The sequence below is a fragment of the Piliocolobus tephrosceles genome, chromosome 5 (genome assembly GCF_002776525.5).
Source record: "Piliocolobus tephrosceles isolate RC106 chromosome 5, ASM277652v3, whole genome shotgun sequence".
In the NCBI taxonomy this organism is placed as follows: Eukaryota; Metazoa; Chordata; class Mammalia; order Primates; family Cercopithecidae; genus Piliocolobus; species Piliocolobus tephrosceles.
In genome coordinates this window covers 135,382,151-135,403,958 of record NC_045438.1, presented here as the reverse complement: position 1 = coordinate 135,403,958, position 21,808 = coordinate 135,382,151, and the positions used below count along the sequence as shown (strand labels likewise).

At 47.8% G+C, this 21,808-nt stretch overlaps 1 protein-coding gene across 5 annotated transcripts; it reads left to right on the top strand.

Annotated features, from left to right (window-relative positions):
• The first annotated feature begins 2,984 nt into the window (after positions 1-2,984).
• On the top strand, positions 2,985-21,093 carry KIFC1 (kinesin family member C1). 5 transcript variants are annotated; one of them, XM_023212509.3, is made up of 11 exons: positions 2,985-3,175; positions 9,140-9,277; positions 9,398-9,497; positions 14,204-14,257; positions 14,376-14,426; positions 14,620-15,020; positions 15,742-16,521; positions 17,096-17,386; positions 17,492-17,565; positions 17,702-17,777; positions 20,842-21,093. In XM_023212509.3, the coding sequence occupies exons 1-11, from the start codon at positions 3,164-3,166 to the stop codon at positions 20,884-20,886; spliced, it is 2,022 nt and encodes a 673-aa protein (XP_023068277.1). In that variant the 5' UTR covers positions 2,985-3,163; the 3' UTR covers positions 20,887-21,093. The 5 variants fall into 5 exon arrangements, with proteins under 5 accessions (XP_023068277.1, XP_023068276.1, XP_023068279.1 ...); XM_023212508.1 differs by lacking the exon at positions 20,842-21,093 and having other exon boundaries at positions 17,702-18,025; XM_023212511.1 differs by lacking the exons at positions 2,985-3,175; positions 20,842-21,093 and adding an exon at positions 6,385-6,520 and having other exon boundaries at positions 17,702-18,025.
• Positions 21,094-21,808: the final 715 nt, after the last annotated feature.

Here is a 21,808-nt window from a genome sequence, read left to right as displayed (position 1 = left end):
CCCCCTCCTACCCATCCCGCCAGCCGCAGCTCCCCAGACTGTTCCGTGCTGCAGCCCTTCTCAGTTCTGCATACTTGATGAGCCTGGCTTTGGCCTGTCGTGCTCTGCTGCTGCTGCTCAGGGATACATACAATTGTACAGACTGTGCTAAGAACTTCACATGCATGATCTCTTTTATTTTTTGTCGCTGCCTCTCTGCTCATCTGTACTCCTCACAGGGCAGGAACTTTGAGAAATGGAGGCCCACATCTGTTGTGTTCACTGCTGTATTCCCAGCAAGCAGCACGGTGTGGCACCTTCACAGGGCTTCTGGCTCCAGATCGTTGGCACACAATAAGTGTTTCTTTTTTTAATAATAATAATAATAATTATTATTATTATTATTATTGAGAAGGAGTCTCTCTGTGTTAGCCCAGGCTGGAGTTCAGTGGTGCGATCTCAGTTCACTGCAACCTCTGCCTCCCGGGTTCAAGCAATTCTCCTGCCTCAGCCTTCTGAGTAGCTGGGATTACAGGCACACCACCACACCCAGCTAATTTTTATATTTTTAGTAGAAACGGGGTTTCACCATGTTGTTCAGGCTGGTCTTGAACTCTTGACCTCAGGTAATACATCTGCCTCGGCCTCCCAAAGTGCTGGGATTACAAGCATGAGCCACCACGCCCAGCCTGAGCTTAACTTTTATGTATGTAAATATTCATGTAACCAAATAGTACAATTTTTAAAGTTACGCTTTCTTTTTTTTTTTTTTTTGAGACGGAGTCTTGCTTTGTCGCCGGAGCTGGAGTGCAGTGGCCAGATCTCAGCTCACTGCAAGCTCCGCCTCCCGGGTTCACGCCATTCTCCTGCCTCAGCCTCCCGAGTAGCTGGGACTACAGGCGCCCGCCACCACGCCTGGCTAGTTTTTTGTATTTTTAGTAGAGACGGGGTTTCAGCGTGTTAGCCAGGATGGTCTCGATCTCCTGACCTTGTGATCCGCCCGTCTCGGCCTCCCAAAGTGCTGGGATTACAAGCTTGAGCCACCGCGCCCGGCCAAAGTTACGCTTTCTAATTGGTGTTGCTGAAGATGGAAATGCAATTGATCTTGTAAACTGATTTTTTTCCTCTTACTGATTTTTTATCCATCAACCTGGCTAAACTCATTTATCAATTTTATCTTAATTTTATTTTAGGGTTGCTGCACATGGAATAATTTCATCTGCGAATATTAACATTATTGTTTCTTGTAATCCTTATATATTTGTTGCTTATTGCACTGGCTACAACTTCCATTGTTGTATTGATGAGGATTATTGAGAGCAGGCATCCTTGCCGTGTTCCCCATCTTGAAAGGAATGCTTTCAACATTTCACCATTATGGTGAGGTGTTCTGCGAAATTTTTGAAGATGTCCTTTATCAGCTTCTGGAGTTTTTTTTTTTTTTTTTTTTTAAATCAATGGGTGTTGAATATTTTGAGTGGCTTTGCTGCATCAATTGGGATGAATAAATTTCATCTGCTAACGGGTCTATATTTCTCCTAGTTTAACTTTTTCTTTTAATTTGATAAATATCTTTAGCTATATGTTTCTTCTCAGGTCTCCCTTCTCAGTTACTCCCTTTACCTTCCATTGTTGGTTTTCTCTAGTTTCTTCCTTTACTTTTCTTTTTACTGTGTTCTCTTCCAGCTCTTACTTTTTGGAGTTTTCCCAGGATATCAAAGGTTGGGGGGATGGCAACATGGTTTTCAGATAGTGTGTCTCCCCACAATCTGCTTCTCTCCACAAGTTTGTTTGAAGCCAAGTTAAAGCAATGGATAGAAGACGGCAGCGTGGGTGCCAGACCTGCCAATTTCCAACTGCACACCAAACCCCCGAGCATATGCTTTAGGCCCCTGCCTTTCAGCTTCATAAATAAAACCCTGTCCTGACTACCTCCAGGATTGGATGGAAACTCGGATGAGTAAATATGGTAGAACGACTTTGCAAACTAGCTCCTTATTCACACGTAAGGGGTTGCTCTTGTCACCGAGACTGTTAGAGGCAATGTGAGTTAACAGAAATAGCTCGGATTTTGAAGCTAATGGAATCTAGATCCATTCCCAACCAGCAATGTGACCTTATACTTACTATTTATTTAACCTTTCTGAACCTGTCTCCATCCATCTATACGAAGAACATGGCACAATGTAGGAACTCAGTGAATTTTTGAGATTATAAGACGAGATAATACAGGGCCACAACCTGAAAAACATAAAATACTCCATAAATGGAAGCAGTAAATCCTCCCTGGGCTCGAGACTCCAAAGGCCCTGAGCCCAGCACCAGTAACAGCACCCAGGTAAGTAGGTTGACTGAGAGAAGAGGGCTATTAAAAAAAAATTATTTCCTGAGTTTTGAATCCCCACTGTCAGGCTTCAATGGAGCGCAAAAGTTCCTAAATTTGGTGAGAAATGGCAACATTACCAGAGAATGAACAGACCAGGCCACTAACGTCCACGTGAGGGCTCCAGGAGCCACTTCCGGGCCCAGTCAACCACGACCAGGAGAAGCAGCCCTGGAGCCGCAATCACGTCGACGGAAAACGAGTGCGCTCCCTACTGCAGTCACCAGGAGGCGCTAGTCCTGCCTCTCTCCCGTCAATGGTCCTTGTTTGCGCATGCGTGATTTCTTTCCGCCAGCTTCCCCGCCCCTCCTCCTCCGGCCGCCACCAGTTACGTTCGGCCCGCTGCGTTCGTGCGGCGACGTCCACGCATTTTTTGACGTAGCGAGCGACGGCGAGGAGCGGAGCGGAAGTCCAGCACTGTTCCCGCTAGGGGAGGGAGGGGTGAGAAGCGTAAGTGGGACCGGAAGTGGAATTAATCCGCTTACCTCTCCGGCGCCTGCGAAACAGAAAAGAGAAGGCGCCTGTCGGGCGGGGTGTGGCTTCGGGTGGCGGAGGACGCTGCGATTGGCCCTCGGCTGTGGTGACAGCGACGATTGGTCCCTGCGTGCAGAGCGCGGTGAGAGCGGGTGGCGGCCGTTGGAATTCAAAAGTGGCGGGTGTGGCGCGGGGCTGGTAGCGGCCGGAGCCGCCTGAGTTCTCTACCCTGCTTCGCGAGCGGGCGAGAGAACGCGAGTCCCAGGATCCCCGGAACCCAGTTCTCTTCCACTGCATTCCCCCGGCGCGTGTGGGACCGAGGTGGACATGGATCCGCAGGTGAGTAGGGGGCGGCGCAAGTGTCCTGTCCTGGGGATGGAGACGACGGCTGGCCGCTCCGATGCTGTCGCGCCCCCGGCTCCCGGCCGGCCTTTGTCATGTCTACCGGGAGAGCGAAGGTCCGTGCGGCCCCGCACAAGTGGAAAGGGGCGGAGGCAGGAGTGGAGTCGGCAGAGTGCACCCGGGGAGGTCGGAAGGGACGTCTGTCTGTCTTCCCCCAGCTTCAAGTCTCGGGAGCCCCTCCCTTACTTTCATGTCTCCGAGATTTCCCCTTTCGAATTCTCAGGCTCCTCTGACATATTTCCACTTCTTTATTCCTACTCAGGGTGTGATTGCAGTGTGTAAGAAGGGAGAGTTCTGATATGACTTCTTCCTTTGGGGACATGGTGTCTGAGGCCACATCCTTGCTGAGGTCCTTTTGTGTTATCGCCTCTCCTCATCACTGCTGCTTCGGAGTGTAGGAAAGGGAGAAGGAGAGTAGGGTAATCTGGGCCGAAAGACTCATTCTCTCTCTCCTTTCCCAAATTTTGCAGATTCCTGCCCAATGAAACTGATTGATTTAGTTCTTTCTCTTAAATGGTGCCCTGCTGCACCCCACAACCATATGCAGCTTCCTCTCTCCAGTGAAGAGAGATGAATGTGTATGACAGCTGGAGTGTACTGATTTCTGGTGCCAGGAAAGGTCTCCTGCCTGAATCTTTTGTTTACTAGTATTTCACGTTCAGGTTTCCCTAAAGTTAGAATTCAACCTTAAGAGAGATTCTTTCTGTCGTAACAACCAGAGAGCAGAGTAGTATGATGTGACAGAAGTAATAAAAGCCCTCTCAGATCTACTCATCAAGTATTTACTGAGCACCTACTACATGCCAGGCGCGGTTGTAGGTATTTAGGATGCAGCAGTGAACAAGGGACAAATCGCTGCCATCATGGAGCTGCCATTCTATGGGGATACAGACAATAAATGTAATAAAGGAATTATATAACTGCTGGAAGGCCATAAATGCTGTGGAGAAAAGGAGAAATTTAAGGTTAAGGGAGCAGGGGAGGCCAACTGGTGGGATAGAATATTAAATAGGGTGGTCTCAGTAACCGCGATTGAAAAGATGAGTTGAAGGAAGTGAGGGAGATAATGAGTCCCTAAAGAGTTGTAAAGAGGGAAGTGTGGCAGGATTGAAGTGAGCAAGGGGAAAAGTTGTGGAAAAAGAAGTCAGGTAATGGGTAGTGGGGTTGCTGATCACAGCTGGTCCTTGTGGGGGTCATTGTGAGGACTTTTACTCTGAGTGAGATGCGGAATCACTGGATGATTTTAAGCAAAGAGATAATATTTGTCGGGTCCAATAGATTTGCACAACCATAGCACCATTGCCTTTTGTTTTGTTTTTTTGTTTGCTTCTTGTTTTTTTTTGTTTTGTTTTGTTTTGTTTTTGAGACAGTTTATTTCTCTGTTCCCAGGCTGGAGTGCAGTGGCGTGATCATGGCTCACTAGAGCCTTAACTTCCTGGGTTCAAGTGATCCTCCCACCTCAGCCTCCTGAGTAGCTGGGACTACAGGCACCTGCCACCATGCCTGGCTAGTTTTTTGTATTTTTTATAGAGACAGGGTTTTGCCATGTTGCCCAGGCTGGTCTGGAACTCCTGGGCTCAAGCAATTCACCTGCCTTGGCCTCCCAAAGTGCTGGGATTACAGGCATGAGCCACCGTGCCCTGCAACTTCTTTTTTTTTTTTTTTTGAGATGTAGTCACGTTCTGGAGTGCAGTGGTGCGATCTCGGCTCACTGCAACCTCCGCCTCCCGGGTTCAGGTGATTCTCCTGCCTCAGCCTCCCTAGTAGCTGGGACTACAGGCGCGTGCCACCGCACCTGGCTAATTTTTTGTATTTTTAGTAGAGACGGGGGTTCACCGTGTTAGCCAGGATGGTCTCGATCTCCTGACCTCGTGATCCTCCCACCTGGGCCTCCCAAAGTGCTCGGATTACAGGCATGATCCGCCACACCTGGCCAACATTTTTTGTCATGACTAGGTGGGGGGTTGCTACTGGCATCTAGTGGGTAGAGGCAGGGATGCTGCTAGGCATCTGACAGTGTGCAGGACTTCATTGGACATTGTCAAATGTCACCTGGGGCATAAAATAGCCCTCAGTTGAGAACCACTGGTTTATGATAATCTAGGTGCCAGATGATGGTGTCTTAGGTCAGGGTGGTAGCAGTGGAAGAAATAGTAAAAAGTAGTTGGGTTCTGGATATATTTTGAAGGTACAATCAGCCATGCTTTGCTGACAGATTAGATGTGGTATGTAGGAGAAAGAGAAGACTGGGTTTTTGGCTTGAGCAACTGAAAGATGGAGTTATATCAATTGAGATGGAGAAAGCTTCAAGAGGAGCAAGTTCAAAGCAGGGTTGGACATCAAGAGGTCAGTTATTAGACTTCCAAATGGAGGTTTTTTTTTTGAGACGGAGTCGTTCACTCGCCCAGGCTGGAGTGCAGTGGTGTGATCTCGGCTCACCGCAACTTCTACCTCCCAGTTTCAAGTGATCTCTCGTCTCAGTCTCCCGAGTAGCTGGGATTACAGGCATGCGTCACCACACCCGGGTAATTTTTGTATTTTTAGTAGAGACGGAGTTTTGCCATGTTGGCCAGGCTGGTCTCAAACTCCTAACCTCAAGTGATCCACCCACCTCAGCCTCCCAAAGTGCTGGGATAACAGGCATGAGGCACCACTCCCAGCCTTAAATAGAGATGTTGAGGATGCAGTTCAGTATAGGTGCAGGATCGAGGTCTGAGCTGGATATATAAATTTGGAAACTCTCAGTATATCAATGATATTTAAAGCCATGGGAGTGGATAGTGAGTATAGATAGAGAATGCTGTTAAAGTCTGGAGAGATGGGGAGGACCTGCCAGTGAGGTAAGAAAGGGTGGTCTCCTGGAAGCTAAATGAAGAATGCCTATTAAGGAAAAGGGGAGTGATCAGTTGTATCAAATGCTGTTTGATGGGTCAAGAAAATGAAGATAAAGAATTGACTTAGCAACATGAAGTTACTCGTGATCTTGAGAATAGGAATTTCGATGGAATGGTGGGAATGAAAGCCTGATTGCAATGGGCTTAGGAGAGAAATTGGCCACAGTGAATACACTATAGGTAATACTTTAGAGTTTTGCTGCTAAGGGCGGCAAGGAAAAAGGATAGTACCTGTTAGGGAAAACGGAGTTCAGATTCTTTTAGGTTCGAAGAAATAATAGAGTTTGTTGTATGTCAGTTGGAGTGATGCCGTATAGCGCAAAGCTGATGGTGCAGAGGTGAGAAGGGATGATTGCTGGAGGAATGTTCCTGCAATTGGGAGGATTTGGTGAGTCCGGGATTTGGTGAGGAGGGGTGGGATGTGATGCATATGTGAAAGGGTTGCCTTAGGAGCAGGGCCATCCATCTCTGATCTTGTGGTGAGGTGGATGTAGGCAGGGTTGCATGAATATCCGTTCTTATAGAAGGTTAAGTGCTTATGCTTCTCATTGTGGAAAGTTGGAGGGTATCGTGTCTAGCTTTATATTAATAGATGGGGAAAATATATATACTGTGGTCTTTGGAGTTGTCCTTAATAAACAAACCTTTAAACACATTTTCGTAACCGACAAATTCCAAGGAGGTAGGTCTGTGGCAGATCCACTATGGTAGTGTAGAGAGGAGGAAGGGCACAGGTTATTTTTGAAAATCAGTGTTTGACTTTGGAATACTTAAAGAAAAATTTGGTTTCCATATTATAATTGATTATGCTAAATTAAAATAAGCATTCTTTGTGCACATTTCTGTAGGTGGCAGGAAAAATACTACCTCTTTTTTTCCCATTTTATTTGTATAGAAGCCAATGGTATGGATATATCACAGTGTAAGTATTGCCCCACTGATGAACATTAAATTTCATTCCTTCAAAAACTGTAGAGTCCTACCACGTAGCAGACGTTGTACTAGACCCTCTGGTTATATAGTTATGAACAAAACAGATGAATTCTTATGGTGCTCACAGTCTTATATAGGGGTTATGATAATAAATTAAAAACAAAAGAAAACAGTGTATCAGGTTGTTTCATAATTTTTAAAAATAATGATGCTTTATAAACTTCCTAGAGTAAATCTCATTGTATCACAGGTAGCTCAAACTCACTTTCCCAAAATTGAACTTAGCATCCATAAAACCAGTCCTGCTGAGTCCGATGGCATGTGCCTGTTGTCCTAGGCACTCAGGAGGCTCAGGCAGGAGGATCACTTGAACTCAAAGTTCAAAACCAGCTTGGGCAACCCTGTCTCAAAACAAATTAAACAAAAACCAACTTTTCAGGTACTCAGATATCTGTGTTATTTCTTTTCTTTTTCTTTTTTCTTATTATTTTTTGAGACAGGATCTCAGTATGTCGCCCAGGCTGGAGTGCTGGAGTGCGGTGATATGATCACAGCTCACTGCAGCCTTGACGTGGGCCCAAGCCATCCTCCCACCTCAGCCTCCCTTGTAGCTGGGACCACAGGCAAATGCCATCTGGTTCACTAAGGTGGATGTCTGCCTAGCTTAGCCCTCAAGCTTCTAGAATAGCCCCTTTCAACTAAGTTCCATGAGAATTAAGTTCTTTTTTTTTTTTTTTTTTCTGAGATGGAGTCTCACTCCGTTGCCCACCTAGAGTGCAGTAGCGCGATTTTGGCTCACTGCAAGCTACGCCTCCCGGGTTCACGCCATTCTCCTGCCTCAGCCTCCCGAGTAGCTGGGACTACAGGCGCCCGCCACTACACCCAGCTCATTTTTTGTATGTTTTAGTAGAGATGGGGTTTCACCATGTTAGCCAGGATGGTCTCAATCTCCTGACCTCGTGATCTGCCCACCTCAGCCTCCCAAAGTGCTGGGATTACAGGGGTGAGACACCACGCCTGGCCAAGTTCTTCTTCTTTTTTTTTTTTTTTTGAGACGCAGTCTCTCTCTGTCACCCAGGCTGGAGTGCAGTGGTATGATCTTGGCTCACCACAACCTCTGCCAGTCACTCAAGCAATTATCTTCCTCGGCCTCCCAAGCAGCTGGATTATAGGCACATGCCACCATGCCCTGGTAATTTTTATGGAAACAGGGTTTCACCATGTTGGTCAGGCTGGTCTTGAACTCCTGACCTCAAGTAATCTGCCCGCCTCAGTGTCCCAAAGTGCTGGGATTACAGGCGTAAGCCACCGTGCTCGGCCAGAATTAAGTTTGAATGCCCCCTTTTTTTTTTTGAGATGGAGTCTCACGCTGTTACCTAGGCTGGAGTGCAGTGGCGTGATCTCAGCTCATCGCAACCTCTGCCTCCTAGGTTCAAGTGATTCTCCTGACTCAGCCTCCTGAGTAGCTGGGAATGCAGGCATGCGTCACCACACCCAGCTAGTTTTTGTATTTTTAGTAGAGACAGGGTTTCACCATCTTGGTCAGGCTAGTCTCAAACTCCTGACCTTGTGATCTGTCTGCCTCAGCCTCCCAAAGGGCTGGGATTGCAGGCGTGAGCCGCCGCACCCGGCCCAGGTAAAACATTTCAAACATTGTTCAGTAAATGTCGCCTGATTCTCTCAAGCAGTCTTCAGCCCTCATATATCTTCCACTCCCTCCCTTATTTATGATTCTCAGCTTCAGCCAAAAGGGCCAGTTGGTTTCTTAGCCATGCTATGTACATATTTGAATTTTTGCCTTCCAGAAAGAGCATCCATTCCTCTTTGCTTGTTTGACTCCTACCCTTAAAGTTAGTCAAGTCCAGCTTTTCTCCTAGAGGTTATTCCCACTTTTAGGTTATGTCCCCACTTCTGTTCATGCTGTCTGTCTGACACATAATTCAGCTTTTGGCACAAGTGGTGCTCAGTGCTTGGTGTGGTGATGTTGATAATTGAGGCTGGGGGGGCCAAGATGGGAAGTTCTTGGGACATTTGGGCTCCTGGGTATTGTCTTAAGGATATCTTTTCCCAACAGAGGTCCCCCCTGTTGGAAGTAAAGGGGAACATAGAACTGAAGAGACCTCGGATTAAGGCCCCTTCCCGGCTGCCTCTCTCCGGAAGCAGACTCAAGAGGAGGCCTGACCAGATGGAAGATGGCCTGGAGCCTGAGAAGGTGAGCTGGGCATGGAGAGTGGGGTATGTGTGTGTGTGTATGTGTGTGCGAAAGAAAGGAGAGAGAGAGTATAAACCATTTGGGAGGGTGACTGTGGACCTTGTCTTTATCTTTCCCCAGAAACGGACAAGAGGCCTTGGTGCAACGACCAAAATTACCACATCCCACACAAGAGTTCCATCCCTCACTACAGTGCCACAGACACAAGGCCAGACCACAGGTGGGCTCTCGGGATGGATAGCCTCCGAGGACATGGAAGTCCAGTGCTCTTCAACTCACTTGTTTCTTTTCTTTCAATTTTATTCTATTTTGGTTTTTTTTCTGGTTTTTTTTTTTTTTTTTGAGACAGAGTCTTGATCTGTCACCCAGGCTGGAGTGCAGTGGTGCGACCTCTGCTCACTGCAACCTCCTCCTCCCAGGTTCAAGCGATTCTCCTACCTCAGCCTCCCAAGTAGCTGTGATTACAGGTGCCCACCACCATGCCCAGCTAATTTTTGTATTTTTAGTAGAGACGGGGTTTCACCATGTTTGCCAGGCTAGTCTTGAACTCCTGGCCTCAGGTGATCCACCCGCCTCTGCCTCCCAAAGTACTGGGATTACAGGCATGAGGCACCACGCCCAGCCTATTTTGAATAGGTAATAACATTTCATTTGGTTCAAAATTCCAAAGGCACAAAGGTTGTTGTATAGTAAAGTTTGCTTCCTATTTCTGTCCTCTAACCACCCAATTCTGCTACCCAGGGCAACTGTATGTTCTTCCAGGAAAATTCTATTGGTATTCAAGCAAGTAAGATTATACTCCCCCACCTTTTTTATGCAAATGGTGACATACTTTAGACATGGTTCTGCTTTTACTTATCTTGATCCAACTTGCTTTTGGCCTATGGAGTATAGTTGGCCCTCTGCATCCGCGGATTCTGCTTCTGCAGATTCAACCAACCATCAGTTGAAAATATTCAAGGAGAGTAGGCACAGTGGCTCACGCCTGTAATCCCAGCACTTTGTGAGGCCAAGGTGGGTGGATTACCTGAAGTCCGGAGTTCCAGACCAGCCTGGCCAACATGGTGAAACCCTGTCTCTACTAAAAATACAAAATTAGCTGGACGTGATGGCCCGCACCTGTAATCCAGCTACTCTGGAGGCTGAGGCAGGAGAATTGCTTAGAACCCGGGAGGTGGAGGTTGCAGTGAGCCAAGATTGCACCAGGCTGGCGACAGAGCGAGACTTGGTCTCAAAAAAAAAAAAAAAAAAGAAAAGAAAATATTCATGGAAAATAAAAAAATAACCAAAAAATACAATATAACAATTACGGTCATGTGTCACTTGGCAATGCAGATACATTATCAGAAATGCATTACTGTGGAAACATCATAGAATGTACCTACTGAAACCTAGATGATCTAGCCTGCTACACACCTAGGCTGTCTGGGATAGCCTGTTGCTCCTGGGCAGCAAGCCTGTGTGGGGTGTTACTATACTGAAGCACTGTAGGTAACTATAACCCAGTCGTAACCATTTGTGTATATAAACATACCTAAACATAGAAAAGGTACATTTAAAATAACAATATAAATGATTTAAAAAATGGTATACCTGTACAGGGTACAAACCATTTTTTTTCTTTTTTGAGATGGAGTCTCACTCTGTCGCCCAGGCTGGAGTGCAGTGGCCAGATCTTGGCTCACTGCAAGCTCCGTCTCCCAGGTTAACGCCATTCTCCTGCCTTAGCCTCCCCAGTAGCTGGGACTACAGGCGCTCGCCACCTCGCCTGGCTAGTTTTTTTGTATTTTTTAGTAGAGACGGGGTTTCACTGGGTTAGCCAGGATGGTCTTGATCTCCTGACCTCGTGATCCGCCCGTCTCAGCCTCCCAAAGTGCTGGGATTACAGGCTTGAGCCACCGCGCCCGGCCGAGGGTACAAACCATTAAATGGAGCATGGCTGAATGGAAGTTGCTCTGCATGAGTCAGTGAGTGAGTGGTGAGTGAATGTGAAGGCCTAGGGCCTTACTCTTCACTGCTGTAGACTTTAGAAAGTCTTTAGACTTTAGACTACAGAAAAACTGTAGCCTAACTAGGCTACACTAAATTTATAAAAAATAGTTCTTTTATAATAAATTAACCTTAGTTTACTATAACTGTTTTACTTTATAAATTTAACATTCTTTTTTCCACTTGCCAAGGGTGATGTAACATTTTAATATTTTTAATATTTTTTTAACTCTCTTTTTTTTTTTTTTTTTTTTTTGAGATGAAGTCTCGCTCTGTCGCCCAGGCTGGAGTGCAGTGGCACAATCTCGACTCACTGCAAGCTCCACCTCCCAGGTTCACACCATTCTCCCACCTCAGCCTCCTGAGTAGCTGGGACTACAGGCGCCCTCCACCACACCTGGCTAATTTTGTTTTTTGTATTTTTAGTAGAGACGGGGTTTCACCGTGTTAGCCAGGATGGTCTCGATCTCCTGACCTCGTGATCTCCCTGCCTCAGCCTCCAAAGTGCTGGGATTATAGGTATAAGCCACTGCACCCGGCTAACTTTTTGACCTTGTAATAACAACTTAAAACACAAACATTGTATAGCTGTACAGAAATATTTTATTTCTTTATATCCTTATTCCTCATGCTTTTTTTCTGTCTAAATTTTTTTTTTTGGGTGGGGAGCATATACTTAGGGCAATATGAATCTCTGTCTCCTGGGTTGAAAAGAAAATTCTTTTTTTTTTTTGAGACAGAGTCTCGCTGTGTCGCCCAGGCTGGAGTGTAGTGGCATGATCTCAGCTCACTATAACCTCCACCTCCCAGGTTCAAGAAATTCTGCCTCAGCCTCCCAAGTAGCTTGAACTACAGGGGCATGCCACCACGCCCGGCTAATTTTTTGTATTTTTAGTCGAGATGGGGTTTCACTGTGTTAGCCAGGATGGTCTTGACCTCCTGACCTTGTGACCTGCCCACCTCAGCCTCCCAAAGTGCTGGGATTACAAGCGTGAGTTACTATGCCCCGCCTAAAATTCTTTTTTTAATTTAAAATTTTATTTGTATTTTTTCCAAGAAGTAAGCTTGAATTTGAAAATTTTTCAATATTATTTTGCTTTTGACACCTTTTGTTAAAAATGAAGAAATACACACATTAGCCTAGGCCTACACAGGGTCAGGATCGTCAACATCACTGGCTTTCACCTCCACATCTTGTCTCACTGGAAGATCTTCAGGGGCAGTAACACACATGGAGATGTGAATTCCTGTGATAACAGTGTCTTCTGGAATGCCCTTTTTTTTTTTTTTTTTTTTTTTTGGAGCCGGGTCCCCCACTGTCGCCCAGGCTAGAGTGCAATGGCGTGATCTCAGCTCACTGCAGCTCTGCCTTCCGGGTTCACACCATTTTCCTGCCTCAGCCTCCCTAGTAGCTGGGACTACAGGCGCCCGCCACCACGCCCAGCTTTTTTTTGTATTTTTAGTCGAGATGGGGTTTCACCGTGTTAGCCAGGATGGTCTCAATCTCCTGACCTCGTGATCTGCCTGCCTCGGCCTCCCAAAGTGCTGGGATTACAAGCATGAGTTACTATGCCCCGCCTAAAATTATTTTTTTAATTTAAAATTTTATTTTTAAAATTAAATTGGAATGCCTTTTGAATGACATGCCTGAGGCTGTTTTATAGTTAACTGCTTTTACAAATAGAAGGAGTACACTCTAAAATTACAATAAAAAGTACAATACAGTAAATATATAAACTAGTGACATAGTCATTATCATTTTCAAGTATTATGTACTAGATATAATTGTATGTACTATACTTTTATACAACTGGCAGTGCATTAGGTTTGTTGATACCAGAATCACCACAAACAGGTGGGGAATGCTATGATATTACCATGGCTATAATGTCACTAGGCAGTAGGAATTTTTAGCTCCATTATAATGTTACGGGGTTACTGTTGTATATGCAGTCTGTCATTGACCGAAACATCATTATGGGCACATGACTGTATTAACATAGCATTTACATTGTGTTAGATATTATAAGTAATCTAAAGATGATATAAAGTATATGTGGCTGGATGCTGTGGCTCATGCCTGTAATCCTAGCACTTTGGGAAGCTGAGGCAGGCAGATCACCTGAGGTCAGGAGTTTGAGACCAGCCTGGCCAACATGCCGAAAACCTGTCTCTACTAAAAATACAAAAAAAAAAAAAAAAAAAATTAGCCGGGCGTGGTGGCGCATGCCTATAATCCCAGCTACTCAGGAGCCTGAGGCAGAAGAATTGCTTGAACCCTGGAGGCGGAGGTTGCAGTGAGCCAAGATTGCACCATTGCATTCCAGCCTGGGTGACAAGAGCGCAACTCCGTCTCAAAAAAAAAAAAAATGGAGGCCAAGGCAGGCAGACCACCAGCGGTCAGGAGTTCGAGGCTAGCCTAATCAACATGGTGAAACCCCGTCTTCACTAAAAATACAAAATTAGCCAGGCATAGTGGTGCATGCCTGTAATCTCAGCTACTCGGGAGGCTGAGGCAGGAGAATCACTTGAACCCAGGAGGTGGAGTTTGCTGTAAGCTGAGCTCATACCATTGCACTTCAGCCTGGGCAACGAGTGAAACTCTGTCTCAATCATCAATAAATAAAGTATATGGGAGGGTGTACATAGACTATATGTAATACTATATACCAATTTATGTAAGGGACTTGGGCATCCTTGGATTTTGGTATTCTTGGGGGCTGCTAGACTCAACCCCTTTTGGATACTGAGGGATGACTGTAATTTCTGGTTCTAGGGGAGGTATCATTAGGAGCTGGCCAGATGTAGGGATAAGGGAAGAAAGTTATATTATTTCTAATTCTGAGAAAAGCACTTCTTCTGCCCCTGCCCTAGCAAGATTACATGTCATCTTAAGAATGATCATTCTACCTTTGCTCTCTCCCATCTCCTGGGCAGCTCAAAAAGTTTCCAAGAAGACAGGACCCCGGTGTTCCACAGCTATTGCCACAGGTAATTGTGCTCAAGAGCTGGGTCTGAGAAGGGATTTGGGGTAATGTGTAAAGGGAGAATGACGGAGGTGAAGGGACACTGGTCTTGTACTTCCTAAGTCACCTCCTCAATTCTCTAGGGTTGAAGAACCAGAAGCCAGTTCCTGCTGTTCCTGTCCAGAAGCTTGGCAGTAGGTGACAAACGTAACCACTGGGTGAGAGGCTGGGATAGGGAAGAGAAGATGGTGAGTGCCCAGAAAAATCCATTTGGTCTCTTAGGGGAAGGAGATGTAGCATCAAGTGTGGATCCCATAAAGGCTAGAAGGGAGGAGGGATAGAGAGCCTAGACTTCACTGAGCTTTGTCCTTTCTGTGTTCATCTTAGCATCAGCTGTTCCTCTCATGGCGGGAGGGAAGAAACCCAGCAAACGTCCAGCCTGGGACTTAAAGGGTCAGTTATGTGACCTAAACGCAGAACTAAAACGCTGCCGTGAGAGGACTCAAACATTGGACCAAGAGAACCAGCAGCTTCAGGACCAGCTCAGAGATGCCCAACAGCAGGCCAAGGCCCTGGGGACAGAGCGCAGGACACTGGAGGGGCATTTAGCCAAAGTACAGGCCCAGGCTGAGCAGGGCCAACAGGAGCTGAAGAACTTGCGTGCTTGTGTCCTGGAGCTGGAAGAGCGGCTGAGCACGCAAGAGGGCTTGGTGCAAGAGCTTCAGAAAAAACAGGTGGAATTGCAGGAAGAAAGGAGGGGACTGATGTCCCAACTAGAGGAGAAGGAGGTAAGGGCCAGATTTTCACCAGATGCCAGCCCCGCTTTCCTGGCAGAGGTCATGCCTCCCCTCCCTTCCAGGTGCCCCTCAAGTCTGTTTGGGCTCAGAACTCCTGAGCACCTATCTTTAGCAGTATAGGTGCTGCTGAAGATACCTCTTCCACCAGTCTGCACCCAGCCCACTCCTGACTGTCTTGCTTTCTGTCATGCTTCTTCCTACCCTTTACTGTTTGCAAAGCTCCCATTTAGAGCTGTGTCTTCCTTAGTCCCCCATCCCTCTTTCTTTGGGTTCCCATTCTGATCACAAATTCCTGTGGTACTCTCTTTCCCTCCTCCCATGTCCACTTGACTCCTTCCTGGTGAGCACCAACCAGATTAAATTATTTGCGGTCTCTTAAATGACTCAACTTTCACTTCTGGGCATTCTGCGTATGTGCTTCCCTCTTTCTGGAATGTTCTTTGTGTACTGCATCCTTCCTTGGTTCACTTCTCTACTTCTGGGTGTCAGCCTAGATATCATCTTCCTTGTGCTCCTCTTTGTGCTTGGGCATACCCATAGCACTCCCTGTCTTAGTACCATGATTCCTTATTTTCTTATCTTTCTTTGTTTACCAGATGTTGAGGTCCTTTTCAGCAGGGACCTCACTCCACCCACTCCATACGCCACACAATTTGTTCTTATTCTTGGTTGCAAATCACCCTCTGTGTATGTTGTGTTCTGTTCTGGGCAGAGGAGGCTGCAGACATCAGAAGCAGCCCTGTCAAGCAGCCGAGCAGAAGTGGCATCTCTGTGGCAGGAGACTGCGGCCCAGGCAGCCTTACTGGCTGAGCGGGAAGAACGTCTTCACGGGCTAGAAATGGAGCGCCGGCGACTGCACAACCAGCTGCAGGAACTCAAGGGCAACATCCGTGTATTCTGCCGAGTCCGCCCTGTCCTTCCGGGGGAGCCCACTCCACCCCCTGGCCTCCTCCTGTTTCCCTCTGGTCCTGGTGGGCCCTCTGATCCTCCAACCCGCCTTAGCCTCTCCCGGTCTGACGAGCGGCGTGCGACCCTGAGTGGGGCACCAGCCCCACCAATGCGCCACGATTTTTCCTTTGACCGGGTATTCCCACCAGGAAGTGGACAGGATGAAGTGTTTGAAGAGATTGCCATGCTTGTCCAGTCAGCCCTGGATGGCTATCCAGTATGCATCTTTGCCTATGGCCAGACAGGCAGTGGCAAGACCTTCACAATGGAGGGTGGGCCTGGGGGAGACCCCCAGTTGGAGGGGCTGATCCCTCGGGCCCTGCGGCACCTCTTCTCTGTGGCCCAGGAGCTGAGTGGTCAGGGCTGGACCTACAGCTTTGTAGCAAGCTACGTAGAGATCTACAATGAGACTGTCCGGGACCTGCTGGCCACTGGAACCCGGAAGGGTCAAGGGGGCGAGTGTGAGATTCGCCGTGCGGGGCCAGGGAGCGAGGAGCTCACTGTCACCAATGCTCGATATGTCCCTGTCTCCTGTGAGAAAGAAGTAAGGACCCATGGGCACGGGAACTGGGGAATGGGGAGGAGTGGGCAGGGTGCCACAAGATGGAGGTAGAGAGAGAAAGGAGCAGGAGAGAATTGAAGGATGAAGTACAAGTTGTGAGGCTGGGTTACCACATCCCGTTTTGGCCTGTGGGCTGTAGGTAGATCTGCCTTAACCCAGGAGTGGCGAGGGAGTGATGCATCTGCTGAAATGGGGAGGGTCACTGCATCTCAGGTCTCATCTAGCCATGCTCATCCTAGCCATGCTGGTCTCCTGGCTATTCCTCAACCAACTAGTCATGCTCCCCATCTCAGGGCCTTTGCCTGGATGCTCCTTTCCTGGAGATCTTACGGCAATGAGGCCATCTTTGGCTATCCTGTCAAAACTTGGTTCCCCACCCTGCCTTTATACACTCCCTATTCTATGTATTCCTTACCATTATACTGTGCATCTTATTTTGTTTGTTGACAGGCTAGAAAGCTTCAAGATAGTGGGGGTGGGCTCTTACTCATTTCCATACATACTACTATGTACTGACTTCTGCCTGCCCTTTTACCCCTTCTGCTCCCATCCCCAGGTGGAGGCCCTGCTTCATCTGGCCCACCAGAATCGGGCTGTGGCCCGCACAGCCCAGAATGAACGGTCATCACGCAGCCACAGTGTATTCCAGCTACAGATTTCTGGGCAGCACTCCAGCCGAGGCCTGCAGTGTGGGGCCTCCCTCAGTCTTGTGGACCTGGCCGGGAGTGAGCGACTTGACCCTGGCTTAGCCCTCGGCCCCGGGGAGCGGGAACGCCTTCGGGAAACACAGGCCATTAACAGCAGCCTGTCCACGCTGGGGCTGGTTATCATGGCCCTGAGCAACAAGGTGGGAATAGGAGTGGGGGCAGATATGGGACCTGGGGGCCAGTTGGGGTTGGCTGTGCAGAACTCTGCCCATTCCTAAACATCTGTCCCTACCTCAATCATGTAGGAGTCCCACGTGCCTTACCGGAACAGCAAACTGACCTACCTGCTGCAGAACTCTCTGGGTGGTAGTGCTAAGATGTGAGTGAAAGGGACAGATGGAAGGGTTCAGGTAGGAACTGTGTTGGGGTGAGGGGTAGAAAGAGGGGAACAGTGGAGACCTGCCCAGGCTCTGCTGGCCCCTAATGCTGGGACTGGGCATATTCTGTTTTCATAGGCTCATGTTTGTGAACATTTCTCCACTGGAAGAGAACATCTCCGAGTCCCTCAACTCTTTACGCTTTGCCTCCAAGGTGCGATTACCACCAATCAATCCCAGGCCTTGTCAGGACCCATGGGTGCTTGTAGGCTTCTCCATTCCTATCCCTTCTGTATTCTAGGGCAGGGAGCACATTTGTCCAGAAAGGTTTTACATTTGCAGGCATCTGAGGCAGTACTCACCATGGTTCCATTTTTAATTATTAGCTTTTGAGTTAAGTTTTTTAAAAAACAGGTGATTAATTTAACCTGAGAAAGCTGATTGAAAAAAAAAAAAGAAAAGGTGACTGACTAAAAGGTCTAAACTGGTTGGGTGCAGTAGCTCATGCCTGTAATCCGAACACTTTGGGAAGCCAAGACAGGAGGATTGCTTGAGCCCACGAGTTTAAAATCAGCCTGGGCAACATAGTGAGACCTGGCTCTACAAAAAACAGGAAAATTAGCTGGGTGTAGTGGCTCACACCTGTAGTTCCAGCTACTCAGGAGGCTGAGGTGGGAGGATCACCTGAGCCTGGGAGGTGGAGGCTGCAGTGAGCCATGATCCTACCACTGCACTTCAGCCTGGGTGACAGAGCAAGACCTTGTCTCAAAAAACAACACACAAAATATCCCTAAGATTCCTCCCCATCAGCATACAGAGATCATTCCATTATTTTTAGGTCTGCCTAGGACTCCACTATGTAGTTGCACCAAAATTTATCCACCAGTTCCCTCTACTGGACACTTGGATTGTTTCCACCCTTTTTTAGTTTACAAGCAAGGCCACGTTGCCTAACTTTGTACATACATCATTTTGTATTTTTTCAGTTACATCTAACCAGGGCAATAGTCCTTGAAATGGGATTACTGAATCAAAGAGTAAGAGGTTTTTCAGACTGTTCCAAATAGTGTGAATTCAGACTCCAAACTTCATGAGGGTCAGCCATTGGCCATGTGAATTCTCACGTATGAGAATTCCTTCCACTAGAATCTCCTCCCACTAGTGTTAAGCAAGTCAGGAAGTTTCCTTACTGTCTGCCTCCACGGTATAATTTTTTTCTCTGGTTCACCCTCCTCCTGAGCGTATAGCCCTTTAATGGGCTCTGGCTTTATTTGAGGTCTGATCAATTCTGTCCTGCTGTACACTTGGGCCTCCTCCCAGTCAGCACTGATTGTTGCTGTAGAGTAGCCAGCACCTGCACCCTGATCTGGTCTTCTAAGTTCAGTTTTAGAGGGTGGTGATGTTTTTTCTAATTTTTATTAATGTTATACCAATGTAACATCCAACAGCATGAACTTTAATATCCTCTAATACCCAGTTTATGTTAAATTTCACCCAACTGTCTCAGAAGTGTCTTTTATACATAATAGGTTTGTTCAAATCAGGATCCAGGCAAGGGCCACCCACTTGATTGAAATGTCTCAAGTTCCACAACCCTATCCCACACTGCCACTATTGCGTCATTTGTTTGTTGAAGGTCATTTGTCCTATCGAATATACTATTCTGGATTTTGGCTGATTGCTTCCTCTTTCCCCCATACTTTCACTTATTTATCATATTTGGGTGTTGTCAGCGTGATCCATCCATTTAAAAGCTCCTTACTGACGTTTTCACCTAGTGATTTTATCCATCAGTGACCATACCTGGATCCATTATTTCATTAAGGGGTTTTTAAATGGCGATTTTTCTAATCTTAGTTGTTCTGCATTGATTAGTCACGATTCTTTTTTTTTTTTTCTTTGAGACGGGGTCTCGCTCTGTCGCCCAGGCTAGAGTGCAGTGGCCGGATCTCAGCTCACTGCAAGCTCCGCCTCCCGGGTTTTTACGCCATTCTCCTGCCTCAGCCTCCCGAGTAGCTGGGACTACAGGCGCCCGCCACCTCGCCTGGCTGGTTTTTTGTATTTCTTTTTTTTTTTAGTAGAGACGTGGTTTCACCGTGTTAGCCAGGATGGTCTCGATTTCCTGACCTTGTGATCCGTCAGTCTTAGCCTCCCAAAGTGCTGGGATTACAGGCTTGAGCCACCGCGCCCGGCCACGATTCTTTTATGAAGACATTTGCCTTGCCATCTACTTGGTTTCTCTGAAATTCAATTCATACAGGAAAAACAAGATAAATGCTGAATTATTGATTTTCAGTATTGAGTTGATACCCGAGCAGCTTCCAAAGGTGACCAATGAATGTTTATCTGAGGGTTATCTTTATTTTTATTTTTATTTTTTTGAGACAGAGACTTGCTCTGTTGCCTAGACTGGAATTCAATGGCTCAATCATAGCTCACTGTAGCCACCAAAAGTGTTGGGATTACAGGCGTGAGCCACCCAGCCCGGCCACAGTCGTTCTTCTTTCTGATGCTCAAATTGCCCCATTTTGGGCCAATAGGAACCTCCTGGCCGGGTGCGGTGGCTCACGCCTGTAATCCCAACACTTCGGGAGGCCGAGGCGGGTGGATCACGAGGTCAGGAGATGGAGACCATCCTGGCTAACACGGTGAAACCCTGTCTCTACTAAAAATACAAAAAATTAGCCAGGCGTGGTGGCGGGCGCCTGTAGTCCCAGCTACTCAGGAGTCTGAGGCAGGAAAATGGCGTCAACCTGGGAGGCAGAGCTTGCAGTGAGCATCGAGATCGTGCCACTGCACTCCAGCCTGTGCGACAGAGCGAGACTGTCTCAAAAAAAAAAAAAAAAAAAAAAAGAACCTCTTTCAGGTTGGTGCCAGTGTCCTTTAGACAGCCTCCCCAGACTTCAACGGATCCATTTTCTAAGGAGTCCTAGTTCCTAAATGGGTGTTATTACTCTTTTATCTCGGTTTAAGTATTTTACAGTGGGAGAGGTTAGAGGTCTCTAGTACAGGGTATTGCTGGAAATGAGGGCCTCTTCTCTCTGCTCCTGTATTTTCTTCTGGGGCTTCTATCTCTTCTCAGGCCTTTTCACCTCCTCCAAACCTAGTGTGCAGAGGAGAACCAACCATAACTGGGACCAGCCTGAACCTGCCTTTGGAGGCCTTACTTCAGTATTTGTGAGGGCAGCCCTAGCATTGGAGGATGGAAGGAGATCTTGGGGAAAATGTTGTATTGGTTACTCTGCAAACTTTTATCCTGTCTAACCCCCTACCCCCAGGTGAACCAGTGTGTTATTGGTACTGCCCAGGCCAACAGGAAGTGAAGACGGATCCAGATCTTGTGTTGGGAGTGTGTGTGTGTGTGTCTGTATCTGTATGTGTATGTATTGGGTGAGGGGTGGGAGGGTTGCTGGAGGGTGCTTTATTGGGTGGAGGGCACCATGTCCCAGGGCTATCAAATAAAGAATAGTGGTTTTTTTTTAAATAAAGGTTTATCTGCCCAAGAAGGCAGATATTTTCATATCTGTAAAGGTGGGAGCTGTGATCTGTCCCCTCTGCCAAACGTTTGTGTGGGAGGCGGGAGCGGGGGCTGAGGGCTTGGGCTTTCCTCTCCTCAGCTCTCACCGGTTCTGGACCATGGTCTGGATCATCTTCCCCTCTGCTAATACCCCCCCTCTGCTAATACCCCGTCTCCCGTCCCTCACATCAGGGTGGCGTGCCCTCTAGCTATCCACGCCCTCTCCTTGGTCACTAGTTATAGATGTTTCACTCTTCCGCCGGCCACCCCAGCCTCAGGGAGCAACGTTCCTTTGGTGGGTGTCGGCAAATGGGGACCGGACCCCAGAGTCCAGAGGCGGGGCTAGCGCGCGCTCCCAAACTGCTGGCTCTTTCCTCCCGCCCTTTCCCTGCCTTTCCGTTCGAACGGCTGGGGCTCTGCCCGCTCGCTGCCCATTGGCTGGCTCTCGGTGGCGTCACCGCCTCGGGTCCTTGCCCCCTTCGTCTTTGCGCCAGCCCTGGAAGCCTGGGGCGGGACGTGCCCGGGAAGCGGCGTGCACGCCCGCCGACTCCCTCGCGCCAACCGCCGACGGCCGCCGCCCCGTGAAGGAGGGGCTCAGTCCTCCCAGGTGCCGCGCGCAGGAGGGACACGCGTGCGCAAAAGGGCGGCGGGTGGGGCGCGACTCGCCATGGGGAGGGCGGGGCTGGGGCTAACGGCGAGTGGAGGGCGGGGCGCGCGAGGGAGGAGGG

What these genes read in the sequence shown, in the direction of transcription:
- KIFC1 (XM_023212508.1), top strand. An exon ending in ATGGCCTGGAGCCTGAGAAG is followed by an intron (nt 9,278 to 9,397) that starts GTGAGCTGGGCA and finishes ATCTTTCCCCAG; the next exon opens with AAACGGACAAGAGGCCTTGG. An exon ending in TCCTGTCCAGAAGCTTGGCA is followed by an intron (nt 14,427 to 14,619) that starts GTAGGTGACAAA and finishes TGTTCATCTTAG; the next exon opens with CATCAGCTGTTCCTCTCATG.